General features: G+C 31.5%; 1 protein-coding gene across 7 annotated transcripts in view; it reads left to right on the forward strand.

Moving 5' to 3' along the window:
- Positions 1-20,847, forward strand: part of LOC126744710 (phospholipid-transporting ATPase VD) — a 76,669-nt gene extending 55,822 nt beyond the window's left edge. For 2 of the 7 annotated variants that reach the window (XM_050452238.1, XM_050452236.1), the window contains exons 14-18: positions 16-139; positions 197-459; positions 5,188-5,375; positions 5,433-5,573; positions 11,814-20,847. In XM_050452238.1, the coding sequence (XP_050308195.1) occupies positions 16-139; positions 197-459; positions 5,188-5,375; positions 5,433-5,573; positions 11,814-11,862 (765 nt within the window). In that variant the 3' untranslated portion in view covers positions 11,863-20,847. The remainder of the gene's footprint in view (positions 1-15; positions 140-196; positions 460-5,187; positions 5,376-5,432; positions 5,574-11,813) is intronic. The other 5 variants (XR_007663290.1, XR_007663289.1, XM_050452239.1 and 2 more) reach the window with 5 other exon arrangements.
- The last annotated feature ends 110 nt before the right edge of the window (positions 20,848-20,957 follow it).

A 20,957-nucleotide genomic window follows, 5' to 3' on the forward strand; every position in this document is an offset into this window, starting at 1 on the left:
TAATTCTTATTTTAGACGTTTGTGTTCTTAATATTTTGGTACCAATTTTACTGTGGTTTCTCCGGTTCAGTTATGATCGACCAAATGTACCTTATGCTGTATAATCTTTTATTTACCTCACTACCTCCCATTGCAATCGGTAAGTTATAACAATATTGTTTTTTTTTGAATATGATTAAAATCGCCATTTTTTTAGGTGTGTACGATCAAGACGCGCCCTACCGACTGCTACGAGAAAAACCGTATTTATACAGTCGAGGTCGATTAGGCAAAGTTTACAAGTCCTACTCGTTTTGGTTAACTATGGCGGACTCTTTGTATCAAAGTGTCGTCGTGTTTTGGCTTTGCAAACTGGCCTACGACGGTAGCGACGCGGATATTTTTGAATTCGGCACCGCTGCAACTACCGCGTGTATGTGCGTCATGTTACTTCACGTTTCTATTGAAACAAGATCCTGGGTAAGTATTTTTTGTTAAGAATATTAATAGTCGTTTTTTTTTTGCTACAAAATTATAATATGGCATTCAATTCAAAGGCACTGTGCTTGGGCTACTAATTTCACTCTCATTAAATATAGTTAAATCAAACTTTCAATTTTAATTATTAAATTAACTCTTTAAACGTTAAATACGTTCTATGAATTTTAAATGTTTGACGAAATATTAAAATGGCAAATAAAAAACATTTGTTTAATAGTGTGAAACTCTTTAATGACCCAATATATACACTTAGATTAGCATTTAAAAAATTAAATATAGCTTTCTTAAATAGTAATAAATCTAACTCACAGGTTTTAAATATATTGAAATATAAGATGAAAAAAGGATTGCATGTTTTTCGCCTGTACTTAGGCATCATTAGATCTACTGTAAGAAAGAAACAGGGATAATAAGCTTTGCGAACACTTATTAGTAAAACCTAATTTACATTAAAATGACAAACTAATTCCTTCATATCTTTTGTAATCTACTAAAAAAAGCAAAAGAAGCACATGATATCAGTCAAGGGTAGAAATTATTGATAATTGTTTAAATTGATAAAATAGGGTTAGCACTTATTAAAAATATAAACAAAACAAATTGAGGTTGGGTTTAAGGACAAAAAATATAATAATGAATATATGATAAATGAAGAAAATATTTATAACATTTCACATATTATCTATTGATATATATGTATCAAAGGTTAGAATCGCCCTTATAGCTCTGTTTTGAATCTTTTGAAACTGTTGAATTTTGTAATTTGGCAAATTGTATAATAAAGTTGAATTCATAAGTCATTAATATCAACATTCAATAATTTTCGTTTTTACCAAATAAACAGAACGTTGCTTTAGACATATTTTGACATAAATTATGAAAACATAGCAAATCATATATAAGTTTCAGATCATTATTTATAGCCTCTTGCGTTGCAGTTAAGTTATTACGAATTATATAGATCATCGGATCAAATATCTCAATTTAGTAGTATGTTCTACTACACCAGCAAGATCATTTATATACAATAAAAACAATATTGTATCTTGCGGAACCCCATATTTAACAGATATATATTTTTTTAAATTTAACACATTATATTCTGTTACTGAAATAAGATCTAAACCAGTTGAACACACTATCTCTTCTCTAACAGTATATCTCTATTAACTAGTATTTTGCGTCTTAGAAATTCAAGTATTAATAATGTCAACCATTCGATTTCCCTGTAGTTTCAAAATTGAATAAAATTTCTGATATAATACAAAAATTCGGCGGTTTTAGTTACATAGTAAGTTATAGAGATAATTATTTGCTGAAACTCTTCCATTTTAACTTTTTTAAAGCTATTCACTGACATAAGCAGCTTTTTTATTAATAGAGATGTTTAAAGTAGCGGGTTATGGATAGTAACTGGAGGTTAAGTTCTCATCTTTCAGCGTAGAATAGCAATACGTTTTATAGATTAGCTTAATACACAAACAAAATATCTAAAAAATATATATCCGGTACATATACAGTGTGTGTCAGCCAAATGGAATAAATTAGCTAATAAATAGACAGGAGCGTGTTGGAAAAAACGCTCGAACACGTCGATTACGATAACGGTGGCCAATACCAACTTGCTTAGTTTAAACATAACACCCTGTATGTTAATTAATTTTTAGATTCCTCGGATTATTTTAGACATATTTTGTATACAATGTCCTATATCTATCTTTGGCTGTTTCGGAAATATTAAGTAAAATTCAAAAAATAACATTTAGAAAAGAAAATTATTTATTTGCCGAAAATTGTTACAACATATTCAAAAACTTATACATAATACAAATCTAAACAATAATTTCAATGTAGGAGATATTCAAAATGCCCGCCACGAACGTCTTGGCAACACCCTACCCGTAAATTGGAAATTTCTTCTAACGTTACTCAACATCTCAGGTGTGATCGAGTCAGCTAAGTCAGTGGGTTTAGTTTTGTATACAATAGTTTTCACATATCCCCATAAGAAAAAGTCTAATGGCGTCAGATCGGGACACCGTGCTGGCCATTCCATTGATCCTCGCCACCCTATCCACCGATCTGGAAATATTTGGTCGAGGTACTGCCGGACATTTATTTGGTAGTGGGGTGGTGCTCCATCTTGTTGAACCCATATCATATTCGCTGGAACTTGTGGGTTTCCTGGATCAGGATACAAGCTGGCCAACGTTGGCACTACATTATTTTGAAGCAATTCTAAATAATTATCGCCATTCAAATTGCCCTCAATAAAAATGGGACCTATGATCTGATCTTCAATAATCCTGCCCACACGTTAACCTTTTCAGGGTATTGAGTATTGTCTTCTCTCGTCCAGCGAGGATTTTCCCTGGACCAATGGCGGCAATTTTGACGATTGGCATGACCGTGAAGAGTAAAGGTGCACTCATCAGAAAATATAACATGTTCTAATTGGATCACATTGCTGTCTAACATTGCCATCATTTGTTCACAAAAATACATTCTCCTGTCAAAATCGTCTTCTGTGAGCACCTGGGTGGGTATAATTTTATAGTGATGCATTTTGTTTTCTTTTAATATTCTAATAACTGATGAATAGCTAATATCGAGTACTGGGGCTGCTTTCCGAGTAGATTTATGTGGGTGTTCCTCAAACTCAAGCATAACAGCCAATTTGGTATCCTCACTTATTGCATTGGCAGCTGCTTTTTTTACCTGCCTAGCATGGCCCAGCTCGCGGAATTGCTTTTCCATTTTACTAATTGTCCCTTGGGTTAAAGGCGGCAAATTTGGAAATTTTTCGTGAAATAAGCGAGCTACTTCCATTTGCGTCCGTGTATTATCTCCATAACCAATCATCTGTAGAATTGTTATTTTGTGCATTTCTGTTAAATGAACCATTTTTCTGGCTTGTAGTTAATGAAATTTAAACGACTATAGCACTGACGACTACTTCTGTCATGCAACATGAGTCAACATTGAGTCTGGCATTTGAAACCAAAGTAAACAACAATTTTTAGTTTTTTTTATTCTCATAGCAATAAAAAGGAATGCTGAAATAGTTTTTGCTTGCTTTATCATTACCAAGACCCAAATGGGTAAAAAGTATTAAGTGAGTTGTAGAGAATCTTGAAAAATAAATATATTTTCTTTTCTAAATGTTATTTTTTGAATTTTACTTAATATTTACAAAACACTCAAAGATAGGTATAGAACATTGTATACAAAATATGTCTAAAATGATCTGAGGAATCTATATTAACATACAGGGTGTTATGTTTAAACTAAGCAAGTTGGTATTGACCACCGTTATCTGATACACCCTGTATAAAAAGTTTTTATGAAAAAAATGCACAACTATAAAAACCAATCGACGTGCTCGAACATTTTTTCCAACACGCTCCCATCTATTTATTAGCTAATTTATTCCATTTGGCTGACACACACTATATAATATAGACATATAGTATAATAAAAGTGATAAAATTTCATTGTAAGACTCATTGTAAAAAAGGTAAATTTTAGAGGTTAGAACGTGAACTTTGATCATGTTAAACACGATATTCTTCTACAAAATTAAATTACTACAATTTTTGACTGCATTTATAGTCTTATTATAGGCAGAAGTCAGTTTGTGTTTTTGAAGGATGTGAGTCGCAGAGTTTAGCATTGAAACTTGCAGTTCCACAAGGCTCTGTTCTAGGGCCTATTATATTTTTGATATACGTTAATGATCTGCCTCTTTGTCATTTTTGTTTTATCTCTATGTGGGCAACACAACTTTAATTGCCGAAACCAATATTTCTCCCGTTTCAAAAGTCATGTGTTAACTTAAAAGATTGAACAGTTTCTAACAGAATGTGTTTGTATAACGTTTAAATTTCTAAGAGTTAACCTTCACACATCTTTTAAAGAGTTGTAGCATAAAAGATTTTTATTTGGTTCAACCTACAATTACCATACAATTAATTATTAATACTAAGCTCTATCTATTTTAAATATTTTAACATAAATGAGACAAGGAACACTCTTCATCTTATTAAGTTGCGTCAGGGCTACTTTTTATTACTCTAAGACAAGGGAGTAGACCACGGATAGATGAGGTAAAAAGGAAAGTTTCTTGTATTTTAAAATATAATTTTTCAAAAATTATGTGATTAAGGTGGCATATTTGTAATATTGCAGGTTAAGCATAAATTCAGCGGTAATACTTTTATATTATTAAGATGAGCTGAATAACCGGTATGTTCAAATTTCATTCTAATTATAACAGTTACAAATCGTCTGGACACATTTAGGTCTATATGCCAATAATATAAAGGTACCTTGGGTACCAACTGGCAATATTTTGTAAGCGTTTGCCTACAAACTCTCTTCCAAATATCATTTGATTTAATTAATAATATATATTTTATTATTGCCCTCACATAACTAGATTCAAGTGAGTCTGGTATAGGAATTCCTTTACTAATATATTTTTTTAATTTCGCATATGATTGGATCTAATTTTTTCTCTATAGATTGTAGCACAGATCTAGAGGGTGACAAAATAACAAAACTCTTCTTGCTATGGTATTGCAGTATAAAATTAAGTGATTGATTTTTAAATGTTTTTAAGTAAGAGTTTTAAGTAAAGCATACCTTGGTATGTAATATAGTACCTACAACATTTATTTATACTGAACTTACATCGACATATTTCAGACAATTATACACGCCGCCTCGATAATCTGCTCGATAGGTGCTTTCTTCCTATACTCGCTGAGTTACAATACGTTCTGCGTAAACTGTTTTGGACTACCGAGCACTTATTGGACCATCCAGATTTCGATGCAGAGGCCGCAGTATTGGTTGGTGACGGTGTTGGCGTCCGTCGTGGCCCTATTGCCAAGGTAGGATTTGATTTTGTAATTTTAAATTAAACCAATAATGTGCTGTTTTTTTTTTAGAATCTTATATAGGGTATGCCAAACTATGTTCACCCCGGACGAGGTGACGCGTGCGGTTATCGCAGATCGGAAGTGCCGCAGTAGAGGTGAGAAGTTTTCGGTCTCTTGGTCGCAATCGACCTCCACGTCCTCTATTTACAGGTATTCGTAGGCGCTACGTTACGTTGTTTTGAATACTTACGTTTACCTTCTTTCCTTTCCAAGAAACAATTTAAGCATGTGAAATAATATTGCGATCGAAACATTGAAAAAGCATCTTCCTATAATGAATTTACTTTCTGGAGAAGTGTCTCGTATACATTTTTTGAGTTGACTTATATATCAAGTATTTTGACTAATAGATCAATTATCACAGTTTGCTAAATGTACAGAGTGTCACAAAAATAAGGTTTTCATTATAATATTCATGGTTTTTGAGATAATTGCTTATTATGATGATATTATTTAATTCTTATTCAATCTACTATTAAACCAGTTAAAAAATGATTATAAACCTAGAATAATCATAACAAAAAAACTTATAAATGTTCAAAGTGGTGACCGTTCTCGCTTTGACAGAGTTCATACCTTTTAATTAGCTCAGTGGTACAGGCGCTTCTCATTACTTCTTCCATAATTGCTCTACAAGCACGTGTAATTTTGTTTTTTAAACCCTCTAAATTTCTTAGCTCTTCAGTGTAGACTTGCTCCTTTAAATATCCCCACAAGAAAAAATCTAGCGGTGTTAAGTCAGGTGAGCGGGTTGGCCACCTGACAGGATCTCTATTTCCGATCCAGTACCTTCCAAATTCATGTACAGTAACAATATCATATACTTAATTTTGGGATGTAGTATGGAAAATGATTGATATGTTACATTACATTTTGTATAGTTTGTTTTTTAGTTGAATGTTGAAGTACTGCATTTGGGAGCTTGTTTTGGAACAAATCTATCCTGAGATGAGTAAGGAGATTTGCAAAAAAATATCACAGAAAATATTGGTGAAAAGTCCAAGATATGATTGTGATTTTACTTACTTAATCGTGTTTTTTCGAAAAATTATGAGTTTACTAGGAATATGCTTAAAAGCAATCTTGAAGATCAAGTATACAACGAGAAACTGAAATGAACCTTCTTAGGAGTGTGCTTCGAAATTCCACAATAATGAAATTGATTAAGAGCATTCTTATAAATAGGAGTATGTTTATTGATACAAGATTCTAATTTTTGCAAAAGTTTAACGCGTCATACTTCATAAAAGATAAAGACAACTAAATTAGACTTAAATGTATTGGTTCAACTATACAGGTCGCTAATTAATTTCCGCATGGTTAATTAATACCCCGTATAGTTCAAACCACCCTTAAATAACTCTCAAAAACCTTTTGTGCTGAAAATTGTTTCTTGGCCTGCGTGACCTTTTTAACCGAAGTATGCAACACTCCTCTGAGACGTTTCGCCTACTCTTTTAGATTTTAGACAGTCTTAGTGGGGTCTAAAATTACAGGATTTGCACATTTTGTCGGGTGTTGTACTGGAAGTAACGAAGAATAAAAATGACGTTAATCATTAATAAAGATTAACGTCCTTAGTATGAAATGCAGATAGTGTTGCAGGTTTAATTTTAAAAACAAACATTCATTAGAACTTATAAAACTGATTTTATTTCAGATGAAAGTCTAATGTTTTGGCCTTTATTTAGTCCATCTTCAAGGCTGGAAATGGCACGTTACAGTTCACAATTAAATAAACTAAGTGAAAGCATTACAAAACAGGCAGTCTTATTTTCTGTATGACTTTACTCTAATTACGTTTTTTATATAGATTTTTTTATTTATACAGGGTGTCCCATTAATAATGGTTAATATTTTAACAGCAGATTCCTCTCATAAAAATAATGAGGTTAAATTAAATTTTCCTAGTCCGAAAATAAAATGCAACCAAGATACAGGGTGATAAACATTAAGTTTTTTTTTTTATTTTGCTTATAACTTAAGCATTTGTTCTTTGTTTTTAATGAAATTTGGTCTGTGGGAGTTTCTTTATATGCCAAATATAAAACTTTGATTTTTTTTAAATCATCTCATAGAGGGCGCCACCAGCCTTATTTTAGTCTTTTTTAAACTCCATAACTTTTTTACACTTTGTATAATGTAATGTTTTATTACAAATTTCTATTCTGCAAGTGTTTTTCTTTAAAAAAAGTATACCTTAAAAATGTCGCTAGGATTTACCGTTCTCGAGATATTTGGACTTAAAACTTGCAATGCGCTCAAGAAAAAATGAATATTTTTCTGCTTTAAGTTGAAAAAAAAATAAGTAGGCTGAGTCTAACAAAAAAATTAAAACAAACAAAGTCACTGTCACGATTTATGTTTTTTTAGTTGCTGTGGCGCGTTATAGCTCACACGCTTAGTTACTTTATTACCCTTTATTGCGTTATTTTTGTTAGTTATTAATAGTTCTGTTATTAATTGTTACTTGTTGCGTTAGTGTTAGTTCCAGTAGTCTTTATTTATCACTTTAGGTTAAGATGCCTAGACATCAATATTTTTTTAATTCGAAAATGCGAGATATGATTTGTGTTTATGCCCAAGCAAATTACAGCGGTCTAAGAGCTTGTCGACGTTATGCGCAATTGTATCCAAATAGGAGGCAGCCAGATTTTAAACTCTTTAAAAACGTTTACCAGAGACTTGGGAAAACGGGTTCATTCAGGCCAAAGCGAGATGTTGGGCGTCCAAATAGACGGTTAGTCAAATTAGTCCAGGTTGCTGAAGATCCAGAAATAAGTGTAAGGCGTATGGCGGCAAGAACTGGCATTAGTAAGTCCTCAGTTTTAAGAATTTTTCATAGTGAGCGTCTTTATCCATACCATTTTACGCCAGTACAAAATCTTTTGGAGACAGATCTTCCAGCGAGATAAGATTTCGCTCGCTATATCCGGGAACAACAAAATCAAGATCCCCTATTTATTAATAAAATTATGTTTACGGATGAAGCGACTTTTACCCGACGGGGAATTTTTAATTTTAGAAGCAAAAACATTCATGGGATATTGCAAATCCAAACCTCATTACTGAAAAACACTTTCAACACGAATTTAAAGTTAATATTTGGTGTGGTGTTACAGACAATTTTTTTTTACGAGTTACCTCCAAATCTAAACGGTGAATTATATTTAAACTTTTTAGAACAAAACTCATTGATTATTTAAAAAATTTGCCTTTAAATCTGCGCCAAGATATGATTTTTATGCAAGATGGCGCTCCTGCGCATTCCTGCGCCGTGAGAGAATATCTTAATGCTAATTTCAACTGGATAGGACGTGGAAGTCAAAGACCTTGGCCCGCACGAAGTCCTGATTTCAACCCATTGGATTTTTGCGTCTGGGGATACATGAAATCCATTGTTTACGAAAATCAAATAAATACAAGGGAACAATTATTAGAAAAAATTCAAGCCGCTGCTGAGGAAATGAGCAATTATTTTTTAAGATTCTGCGGTCTTTTAATAAAAGAATTTTAAAATGTCTTGAGACAAATCGAGGCCATGTGGAACATTTACTGGCAAATATTGATAATTTTTATTTTTAAGTAATTATTTAGCTCTTATATATTTATTCATCAATCATTTAAAATGTAATATAGCAATTTAATTAGTTTAAAATATGGTTTTTTATGGATGTCTTTAAAATCTTTAAATGTAACTATCTAGAAAAAGAGTAATCCTAGAGACATTTTTAAGGTATACCTTTTGTAAGCAAAAATGCTTGCAGAATGAATATTTAAAATAAAAAATAAAATTATACGGGGCGTAAAAAAGCTATGGAGTTCAAAAAAACCACTAAAATGTGGCTGGGGCCTCCCTCTATGAGATCTAATTAAAAAAACCTAATAAAATTAGATTTGGCATATAAAAAAAACTTCCAAATGCCAAATTTAGTTAAAAACAAAAAACAAACTGCTAAAGTTATAGACAAAATTCAAAAAAAAAACTTAATGTTTATCACCCTGTATCTTGGTTGAATTTCATTTTTGGACTAGGAAAATTTAACCTAACCTCATTATTTTTATAAGAGGAATCGGCTATTAAAATATTTACTATTATTAATGGGACACCCTGTATAAATTTTCATTTATAACATTTCATAATTTTTTCTAAAAAGAGGAGAAAGCACGCATTTTAATCCCGAATAAGTACAGCAAAGGATGGTGTTAAGATGTACTTTCATATTTCTTTTTAGAAAATCAACTTATATCCCGTGATGAGATATGAAAATATTATGTAGTTACGTGTTGTGTTTTACATCTACGTTAATAAATTTAAAAAAAAAATCACAATTCAATGTACAGCATTTCAGAGGCATTTCGCTTTTAAAAAAATTCACTTCCCTATCCAAGATCATAACTTTAGGAAAATCGAAGTTGTGATTCAATCAAAAATGATACTTTGCCAAAACCGTATGCTCCTTTTTGTTTATCCTCCGTGTATGTCCTTTTATTAATGATATTGCAATCGTACTTGTGCCGATTCATTCTGCTTTTGATGTATTGTCTAGTTTATCCCATATAACTGTTATCACAGTTACACTAGGGAACCTTGTAAATACAATTAGGTGATACAATTCTTTTAATTTTTTAATTATAAAAGTTTATTATTGGGTGCTTTTTTCATGACAGTATTTCTTACGCTTTCAGAAAGTCCTTTGTTGTACGAAAACTGAAAATATTTTAATGTTTTTTTTTTCTGATGCTAACGTGTCATTTCAAGCCCTGAATATGGCACAAATATAGGCCGAAATATCGGCATCTCTTCTGGATAAGTTTTATTTAAAATCCTAAACCTGCAACATTTTCGCTCCAATGACGTTAATCAGCTACCGTTACTGTAGTGAATTTTATAATTTCACTCAGAATCTCACAAGTCAAAATTTTTCTTCTAAACTTAATTTTTATCATTTTTATTTAGAATAACATTTTTCATATTAATAGGGAATGTATTGATTTCACAATTTTTCAACAAGATTTATTCGTATTTTGTTTTGTTCCTCTGATACGGATTTCAGATCTTTGATAAGGAGTCACAACTCAGCATACAGTATTTTGTTTAATAACTCATTTTGAATTTAATTCTTTTTCAGAAACATTTACAACTTTAAATATAAATGTATTGCACTAAAATCACTCATCAACTGTCATCATTCAAAATGCTTAAATGTTTAGTATTTCACTTTTAAGCACGTCACGTATCTTGAAAATATTTTCATAAAAGTCCAACGTTATTAGCAAAAAACTTCTTGTTTTAATAAGTACCGTCCTTGTTTTTCTTCACAGAAGAAACCACTTCCAGTACATCACTATATTATATACATTCAAGGACTCTAACTGAAAGCCATAAGCTAAAAATAATCGTCTTAAATACCTCTTATTCCAATTAATTTACTGATTTATCTAATTCTTAACGATAGGCCACATAGACTGTTTAATAATGTATTCTAAATTACACAAAATTTTGTCTTAGCTTTAATCTTATGAGCACACACAAAAACTGCCTAATGCTCCTCAGTGTTTTTAGTGAGTAATGCTTATTCTTTATCTAGTCCACGTAACGTATTTATTAGTGATGTAAAATTACCGGTAATTTAATATACATTGGTAATTTATAAAAAAAACAGCTTTTTAAGTACTAGAAGTTTTTTATTCATAACCGTAAAAACATTACGAAAAATAACAAGAACGTTTTTTTGAGTAGTTAGAGTCAGAATGGACTACGTAATAAAGGGGACAATGGTAAATCATCAATAAAATCTAACAAAAATATTTAACCAGTTAAATAGAAATCGCACTGATAGTTATAGTTGTCATAAACGACACCCTTTATAAAAATAATGTCAGTAATTATGATGAAAACAGGAAAACTGTTTACAAAATATCGCTTGCCAAGGCCACCACAGAATTGTCACAATTCAGATTTCAGGTATTCATTGGACAAATAAATATTACTAAAATTACCGGTAATATTACCTTTTACATCACTAAACATTATTAGCAGCACCATAGTTAGTTTAGAGCACGTTTTCGATATATATCCAATATTAATAGCGTTGCCAGCCAGTGAGAGGGAAGGGGATGAAAAAAAGTAGCTTGATACAGTTTGATTATTACATGTATACGTTTTTTTTACATAAGATATTATTGGTTATATTCTTTACATCTTTCAAGGATTTAAAGGTACTGATGTTTTATACAGTACTTCAAAACGAATCACCCTTAATCACTTTCTTAAAAAAAAACACGTATCTGCTGTACTATCACTAACTAACCAAGTTGAACGAGTTGCACAAATTAGTGTTCATTTTAATTATAAAAAAACATTAACAATACAATAAATGTTTTTAGAAGAACCAGTAACAGGAATCAGCATAACCCTCTAGCAGCCGTTACTTAATGCTAATCGACCAAAAACGAGAGGTAACAGGGATGACATATTCGCTGAACTTAGTGATCCTGCATTTACGGGCTGTGATGCATATATTTAAGGGACCAACCGCATTATTTCATTGCCTAAATAATACGGATTTGATTCTGATTAGTGTTAATGTATTAGTTTTTTTTTTATTTGTTTTGACAATACATCTTGTGCCATGTCAAAGTTGTTGTGCAGCGGTCCAAGATTATATTTCGCAGGTTATTTATTAATTCCGCGGGAGTGCATTGGTTACCAGTTGAATTTTATTTTATTTTTATGAATTATGACGGGACTGTTTTGAAGAAAATTTTGCACTTTTTCGTTTTGTTTATTTACTGGTTTATAATTAAAAAGTTGTGCCTTTTAGATAGGTGACCGTTATTTTCTTCAGTACAGTCTTTTATTAGGTAATTGTGTGTATTTATTTTATATATTTATTATTGTAAATAGCTATAGAACGTGGTCCTATCAGAGAAAGTATAGAGCATATCAAGCGTAAGAATAATATAACCAACTATTTATAAAGCAGCTGCCTGTGCTGAATCTATTTTTTATACCTCGGGTCTTAGACGCCCTACTAATTATTATTAATAAATTTTTATTTATATATAAACATAAGTGGAAAAGACAAATCTAACCCAAAACTCAACAGATTTCGACGTATTGGGTATGTCACTTTAGAGTTTGACCATTATATTATGTTCATATGGGATCTCGACCAAGATCTCACATTTTTTATTCTTCGACTGTTGAATCCTAGAAAATTACATGGAACCAGACCTCTCATCTGGATATATTCAATATTTTGTTGCCATATTTTTTTAATTATTAATTTTAGTTATAATAAACAATATGGTCTTCTTGCATACTAAAGGCATTTTTTTCAATATAAGAAAAGGAAACATTCGGCCCTAAGATGTGATTTTTTTAAAATAATGTCGACCTTGTAAAAAAAATTTTATGATAGACAATTTTTCATTTTAATATTGATTAAAATCAACAACATCTGCAAGGTAGTTTCATAGTTTCGACCCCTTGAATAAATAAATGAGGAAATTCAATAAAACACCTTGTATCTCTGTTATAAAGGTCATCCACTAATGATCCCTAGTTGGGTGAATTAATAATTCATTTACGGTTAGAACTTTTAAATATTTTAGAAGGCCATTACATATCTATGGTTGATTAAAATCTTTGGAATATAATTGCTTTAATTCATTAAAAATATTTCTTTTAAATATATGTTTAATTAATATTTACTATGATAAGCATTAAACTACTTTGCCCATTATACACTGCTCAACAATCGAAGTGGATATTATAAAAATCTGCAATTTTAGTTTGCCAATGATTTACAATAAAACAAAATTAAATGTAATAAATAAATCTCTATTAAGTTCACTCACAATAGCCCCAAAATAAATAAACAGATATCTCCTAAAAAATTTAAATTTTTAACACACAACAGGAAAAATTAAAATAAAATTATACCCTGTAAAGCAAGCCCCAAAGTCCTGTCATGAAAATTAATACCTCGTAGGTCCACCCCTGGCTCGTCTTAGTGCTGTCACCCTATTTGGCGTACTTCTTATTAAGTTGTTAATGTAGTGTTGAGGAATGTTTTGCCATATTTCCGGTAATTGATTGGCTAGTTGTTCTAAGGTTAGAGGTGCCTGTTCGAGCTGGTTTAATCTTCGAGACATTTCGGTCCATACATGTTCAATGCAATTCATGTCGGGTGAATGTGGTGGCCAGTCCATTCTGATAATGCCATGAAATTCAATGCGATCATTGACAATTCTCGCACGGTGCGGGCGCGCATTATCATCGATTAAAACGAATTCTTCACCTATTGCACCAAAAAATGGTACAATTATGTTCTCTATAATAATGTCTCTATATCGTTCTCTATAGCGTTCATTGTTTCATTTCTTAACACCACTAAATCGGTGCGGCCATCGAAACATATGCCTCCCCAAACACAAACTGAACCGCCACCAAAAAGGGTGTAGTGGGCGCCATCAAATTTTCATGGTATCGCTGTCCCCCAAAATTCGACCATCACACACGTGTAGCCGAAATCTGGACTCATCCGTAATCATACAAGACCTCCAGTTTTGAAAATTTCAATTACTGTGTTCTATTGCCCACCGATTTCTGCATGCACGATGTTCCCCCGTCAACCGTGGATGTGTGGCACGTCGTCTGGCTCTTAAATTGGACGCATGTAATCTTCTTCTAACAGTCTGATTAGAAATTACCCTCCCAGTAGCATGCCTTAAGTAGCTGTTAATTCTCGAAGCCGTAAATGTTCGGTTTCTTTTTGCGGTTACTGTTATATAGCGGTCTTGAGCATGAGTTGTAGCACGTTCTCGGCCTCCACCATGCCTGTAAGCTGCAGACCCAGTCTCTACATATCGATTCCATGCACGACTCACGACACTTTGGGACACATTTAACCGGTTAGCAACTTCTTCTTGAGTTAGGCCCTCCTGTAGCCAACGTACTAATTGCTCGAGTTGCACTGTTTCTAACCATCGTAGAACCATTATTTTTAAGAAAGTAAAGAGATTTATTGCTAACAATGAGAATAATAAAGTCTACAAGCACTTTTATGTGACTAAATTGTTAGGATTTTGAAACCGAATTCTTTAAAAGAGATAAGAATGAACGACAAAAAATATTTGCTATCAACAGGATTTACTAATAGCATAAAACGCAACTTGATGAATTTTATTTTTTTAGGCGAATTTCGGTAATTTATAAAATATCCAGTTCGATTGTTGAGCAGTTTATATGAAGTATTTAGCGTGGTCAGGCTGAAAAATAAACTAATTGGATCCGAAAATAGCGGGTCTTCAATAATAATAATCGCCACTAAAAAGTGATATTGTCATAAATACATAATGAGAAATTATGAGAGAATAATGAGAGATAAAGTCAATCTAAAGGTTGATCATTAAAAGTTATACATCACACCCTCATTAAACAACAAAATTCCTTACTCCTATTCAAAATGCTCAGCCGCTACAAACAATTTAAATTTATCTAATTGTTGTTTTCCATTTTTGCAAAAAAGCAAATAATGTAAAAATTCAAGAAAGTTCATAGAAAAGCTTTATATAAATCCTTTGCAACATTGTTTTCACCAATAAATGTCATTTCTGATCTTATTACGAGTGTTATAAGTTATTGAAGTGACTGGATTTCATCTTTAACATCTTCAATAAATTATGTTGTTTTATAGCAATACTAATAAAATCATTAAAATCAGAATTTACAAGTTATGTATATAATTTCAATTAAGAATTTGAATTCTTTTAGAATTATTACACTTTTATAAAAATCCTGAGGAATATTGCTTGAATAGGGTTTTCTTTTACCAGCCATTTAAAAACTGCAGATCACACATCACTTCTGCCTTAAATAAACGGTTCCAAGCATCCTAATTAGTAAAAAAGTTTAAAATATTTGCCTTGAAACAAAGACCCTTAAAAACTCACTAGTATTCTTTTGAAATTCTGATGTTATCCGTTTGTACGTAAAATATTTCATAATTCTGGGCAATTGCTATATAAGCTGAATACCGAACCCTGCAGCAACTTATACGAATAATTTAGATTACAAACAAAAATATTTAATAACTTTGCACTGCTAAATTCAAATTAAACATCTGTTTAATAATGTTGTCCGAATGTATTCCACTTTTCAACCCCGGAAACCTAATTGAATAGATTGAAACCTAAGGCCAATAAACTTTGTTATTGTTAATTACGTTTCCCAGGGGCTTTTATGTCTACAATTATATCTATACTGTACCTTTATATTAGAGTGTAAACATTTTAGCTCAATTGTGTAAATTTACACTGAACACATAAAAAAATACTAGAGACAACAATTACTGATAATATATTTTTTTTCGCTTTGCTTATCAGCAATAATATTTTTTGTGTTCAGTGTAAACTACGTTTATTATAATTTCCTATTTTATAAATAGATTTTTTACTTGCCAATCTGTTAGCACAATTTAATAGAAATGTATATTTTTATAAAAAGCATGATTGTTACTATAGTTGTTATTTGTATGAATCTATTGTACGTTATTTGTTAAAATGTTTAATGATCTACAGTATTCCCGGCTTTTCACATTTTCCTTTTCAGACGTATTTTCGAATTATTTGTGCGTTTGGTAGTATTTGTCTTCCTAGCTCTTATTGATAGAATCATTCTGAAATGTCAATAAAAACAAATTTATAGAGCACTGTTTTTTCTACACCTTGATAATTGAAGACATAAGAACTAGAATAAGCAAAAATTTTGTTTTTGTACAGGGTTGCCCAAATTCGAAAACTGAAATTAACCTACCCCATAAGACATACAAGATCGGTTAAATTTTGACAATTGTATTAAATAAATTAATGTTTATAAATTACGTTTAAGTTTAATAGAAATTTTAGATGTTTTTTTAGCGTAAGATAAAAGGAAGGAAATAATAATGTATTAGTAGCGCTTTTTTATTGAGAAATGATGTCTTAACTGAAATTCCGGCGTTTTGTCTTGCATAAATCATTTTCAACTTTTATTTTACTTATTCATTAAAAGCAAATTAATCTAACCTAACACCTAACATTTTTGACCACAAGCAGTATAAAAGTTACATTTTAATTCACTATTCAAGACTCTCATAGGACAACCTAAACAACAACCATAGGCAAAAGGAAATAGCTCAATGAAACTTATTTCACACTGCTATTTAAATGTCTCAAAAACGGATTTCTACCTACAAAGCAGTCTAGCTGAACTGAGTAATGGTTAGCTAGTTTGCTACCTCTAGTGACAAAAGAACTGCATTCATAATTTGTCTTTTCAGAGAGTACGTGAAAAGAAGCTGCGTGTCTGATCAATCTACCAGGTAAATGAATTATTGGAGTGGAGAATGTCATAGACGGTCACAAATCATGATGTTATCGACGAGTCTGAAATCTAGGAAGAGTAGGTAAAGGAATACTATTCTTAAAAGCAGTATACGTCAAACACTTCTGCTAGACTTGTTCAAAGATTTGTGTGAGGTTGTTATAATGTGGTGGCCATACACAGGACCTATATTCAAGGTGAGCACGAACCAAAGTACTGTAAATGAGTTTTATGGAATTTATGTATTGAAAATCTTTTGATGAAGCCCAACATTTGTAGAAACTGGGACACAGCTGACATAACATGAGACCAAAAATTGATCTGGGAGTCTACTGTAATACCTAGATCCTTCACACTAGAGACAACTTCCAAAGGGATTCTTTCAATGGAATAAATATAACCTAGAGGGTTAACACTTTGACTATAAATCATACAATGACATTTCCCAATATTTAGGTTCACATAGTTGATTTTACAATATGCAAGAAGCTGTTGGAGATCATGATGCACTTTAAGGCAGTCACTAGGATTTAAAGCTTTGCAATAGAACTTGCGATCATCAGCAAACAATAGGAACATGCCGTATTTAAAACAACTAGCACTGTCATTAATGTAGAGAGTAAAAAGGAGGGGTCCCAAGCGTCAATCATCTCCTTAGACTTGTAATTACACACCATCACAAGCTGCTACCGATTAGTTAAGTAATATAAGTAGTAGCCAATTGTATAAGGATTGGCTAAAGCTGAACTGAGATAATTTATTCAACAAAAGAGCAAGATTTACACGATCGAAAGTTTTTGAGAAATCAGTATACACTGCGTATATCTGACCTTAAAAAACCTGTGTAACAAAATAATGTACAAGTTTTTCGAATAACTTTGGAACAACACTGAGGATGCTTATTGGTCTATAATTATTAACCTGAGCGTGATAGTCAGATTTTGGAATCGGTGTGATAAACTTGTATTTCCAAAATTCAGGACAAATCCCAGCTTTCAAGGATAAATTGAGGTATTATGAAGCTACATTTTTTCAAAAAAATAGTAGGCAAGACATTAGACCTTTAGAAGCATCTAAATCACTCAACCCAGCATAGACATCTGAAACGGATAAGTTTAAATTGGGAATATATAGATTATTCATTGTTGAAGTAAAATTTTTATATTATTATTGCGAGTTATGCTCAGTGAAAAGAACATATCGGTTATAAGACTCTTTTTTTTATAATTTCACAATTTGATCCTGTTTCAGAAAGAATGTTATAGTCTGCTAACAATTTGGAAACCATATATTTCTTATGAGCTATCTTTTTTGAGAGTATTAATTATTTCAAGCGAAAACGAATACGGAAATTTTTTTGTATAACAGTAAAAGCACAAGGCAGTCTATACATACATAAACAATTTTATAAAATATATTTAACGTATCGTTCAAGGATTTATCTAACAATAATTTATTCAAACTGTGACATAAAATCTAAAATTGCTTTCCAGTCAGGAGAGTTAAAATCCCTGTAATAACAACTGCCTGAGAATTGAAGAGATTTGTCAGTTAAGGCACATTCTATGGAAAAAAACCATCAAGTTCCAGCAACCTAACTTCCTGAGTAAGGACATCATTGGAGGGTACAAACACAAAATTCAAAATTGAGCCAGTTGCATTAGATTATTATACATTTTCATCCTGGATTTTTTATGTTTTGTGGTTTATTCATTCTCATCATTAAGTATTGTAACATATAATACTTTAATCACAAAATCTATGGAGAAAAGCACAATTAAAACCTATCTCCGACTGGCACGTCATTTTTGCATTAAATTGACTTCTGTCAAAATCATAATAGAACAGTAGTTCTGGTGGTAGAATCGCATGAAAAATTGACTTTTCCCTATTCACATTTTGGAAGTAGAGTTCTGTCAAAATAATGTAATGTTGAGTAATCGTTTTTTTATTAAAAAGAAAATGTATATTGCATCTTGTCGTTGAGCAGGGAAACCCCCGGATTTTAATTAACACACTAACGACACAAAAAATTTCAATCCTAAATATATTGGGCATGAGCTCTATGTCAGAGCTGTATTTGAAAAAATAATATTAAAAAAAGGTAGATGATGGGCGCCAAGAGACGAAACGTCGTAACACAAATTTTAAATTGCTATCATAGTAGGGCGTAGTATCAATAAGAAAGTGTAAGGTATTTTGCTCTATGGCTTTGGGAAAAGAATTAAAAAAAAATCAAAATCTACAGCATTAAACTCTAATTTTCTAATGACATGTTATATACAAGGAGAATAAGATGCTGATCCTTAAGGGTGTTAGTCCTTAGTGTTTTTAAGAAGAAAAGTTCAAATAAAGCTTGTCTTAAACACCTTAATATGTGAGCTACAGGGTAATAAAATCTTAAGGAAAAAATCGTTTCTTCACTTCACTACTAACTTCCTAGATATATTTATGAAATTTAGCACACACCCTCTGAGTATCAACAGCTATTTTTTGATGTAGAAGTTTTTTAAAGTTTAACCAGTGGCGTCCGTACAGGAACAAAGACTACATATTAAAAAAACATATTGCCATTGCTTTTGCTTAAAATAAAATCTTTTTTTATATTCCCCACTCATGTTAGGGCAAATTCATTTAAAAAAATATAAACATACGCACAGGGTGGCCATTTTATTAGAGGCTGGCTTTTTAAAATCTAGAGTTTCGGAAATAAACTCCTGGACAAAATTATCGCACCACTAATTATGTTGTCAAGAAAATTTAAATAAAAATAAATATCAGTTAAAACAGTTATATCTTTTCTCGTATAAAAAGCAGAACTGGACAAAAACTATGTTTATGCTTTATCATGGAACATGCTGCTCGTGAGGAGTGAGAATACATCCGCAGGAAAGTTTTCATAATTTGATACGAGGATTTCATTATGGGTCTATTGTTTTATTTTTGTATCAAAATTGAAGTTAGTGAAAATCGATGCTTTTCCTTGTATTGAATTAAGTTACTTAAATCTCGTTTTGTTAAATAGAATATAATTGTTTTTGTTAATTAATAATGCATAGTTAACAATGCTTATAAGTTTGCTTATTTTTTTATCTTTATTAAAAAAAAATCTCTAAAAATCAAGTGGTGCGATAATTTTGTCCAGGAGTTTATTTATAATTTCATTAAAGTGATGTAATTTTAATAACTGTTATAACTTTCAACAATAATAACGCTCTTTGACCAATTTCGTTAATTTAGTATTTCACCTTAGTAGACTGTGACATACGAAGGTTGCCTTTATTTCTCCCAAGGAACCTAAAAATATACGCAATGTCCCATTTAAAATTCTGGTGTTAAAGTCGGTGCAGCACTTTATGAACACCCTGTATTGATGAAACTCAAATAATTTAAAAATTCACTTAAAACAAAAACAATTCTGTAAGAACATTTTTTAGACACCCTGTAGATTCTGAGAAAAATGATGGGCCTCTAAAAATGGCCACCCTCTACATTATTTTACCACAACTAGATTAGCGGTACTTTAATATTAAATAGTTTTTAAAAATTTCATAGAAGTCTCATAAATTTTGTTCTAAGGGTGACGACTTCAACATCGTAGCTCTCAGGTTAAGGAGTTAAGCTCTATTTGAACATTTCTTCTTAAAATTACCTAAAGATAACACCCTTAAGGATCAGCATCTTATTTTGTAATACTCTGTGTAACATTGGATCATGTTTGTGTTAATTTAATAAGTCTTATACCAGCATCTTGGAGACAGAATGGCTGATCTATTAATCTATTAATTACATTTAAATTTTTGGATTTTTCCGGGAATATTAGGAAAATCATTTTAATGACTACGAAATTACGCAGCTTAGCGATAATTTACCGACCTTGTATCTCTTACCACCTCGAATTTGAGATACCCTGTACCCATTATAACCGTCGAAAGAAAACAAGCTTTTTTTTTTTCAATATTTTTTATTTCTTTTTATATAATACTTAACACTAATTTACTCTAATTTATATGTTCAAGTAATAAATTAGGAGGGAGTGTTGAATAAGTTTATCTTTTGCTTTATTCTTTATTGCACTGGCGTAAGTAAGATTGTCGGGGCCAGCACATGCGCAAACATACACACACACACACTCCACAATCTTTTTTGTGGAATGTAAA

This window comes from Anthonomus grandis, chromosome 14 (assembly GCF_022605725.1).
Source record: "Anthonomus grandis grandis chromosome 14, icAntGran1.3, whole genome shotgun sequence".
Lineage (NCBI taxonomy): Eukaryota > Metazoa > Arthropoda > Insecta > Coleoptera > Curculionidae > Anthonomus > Anthonomus grandis.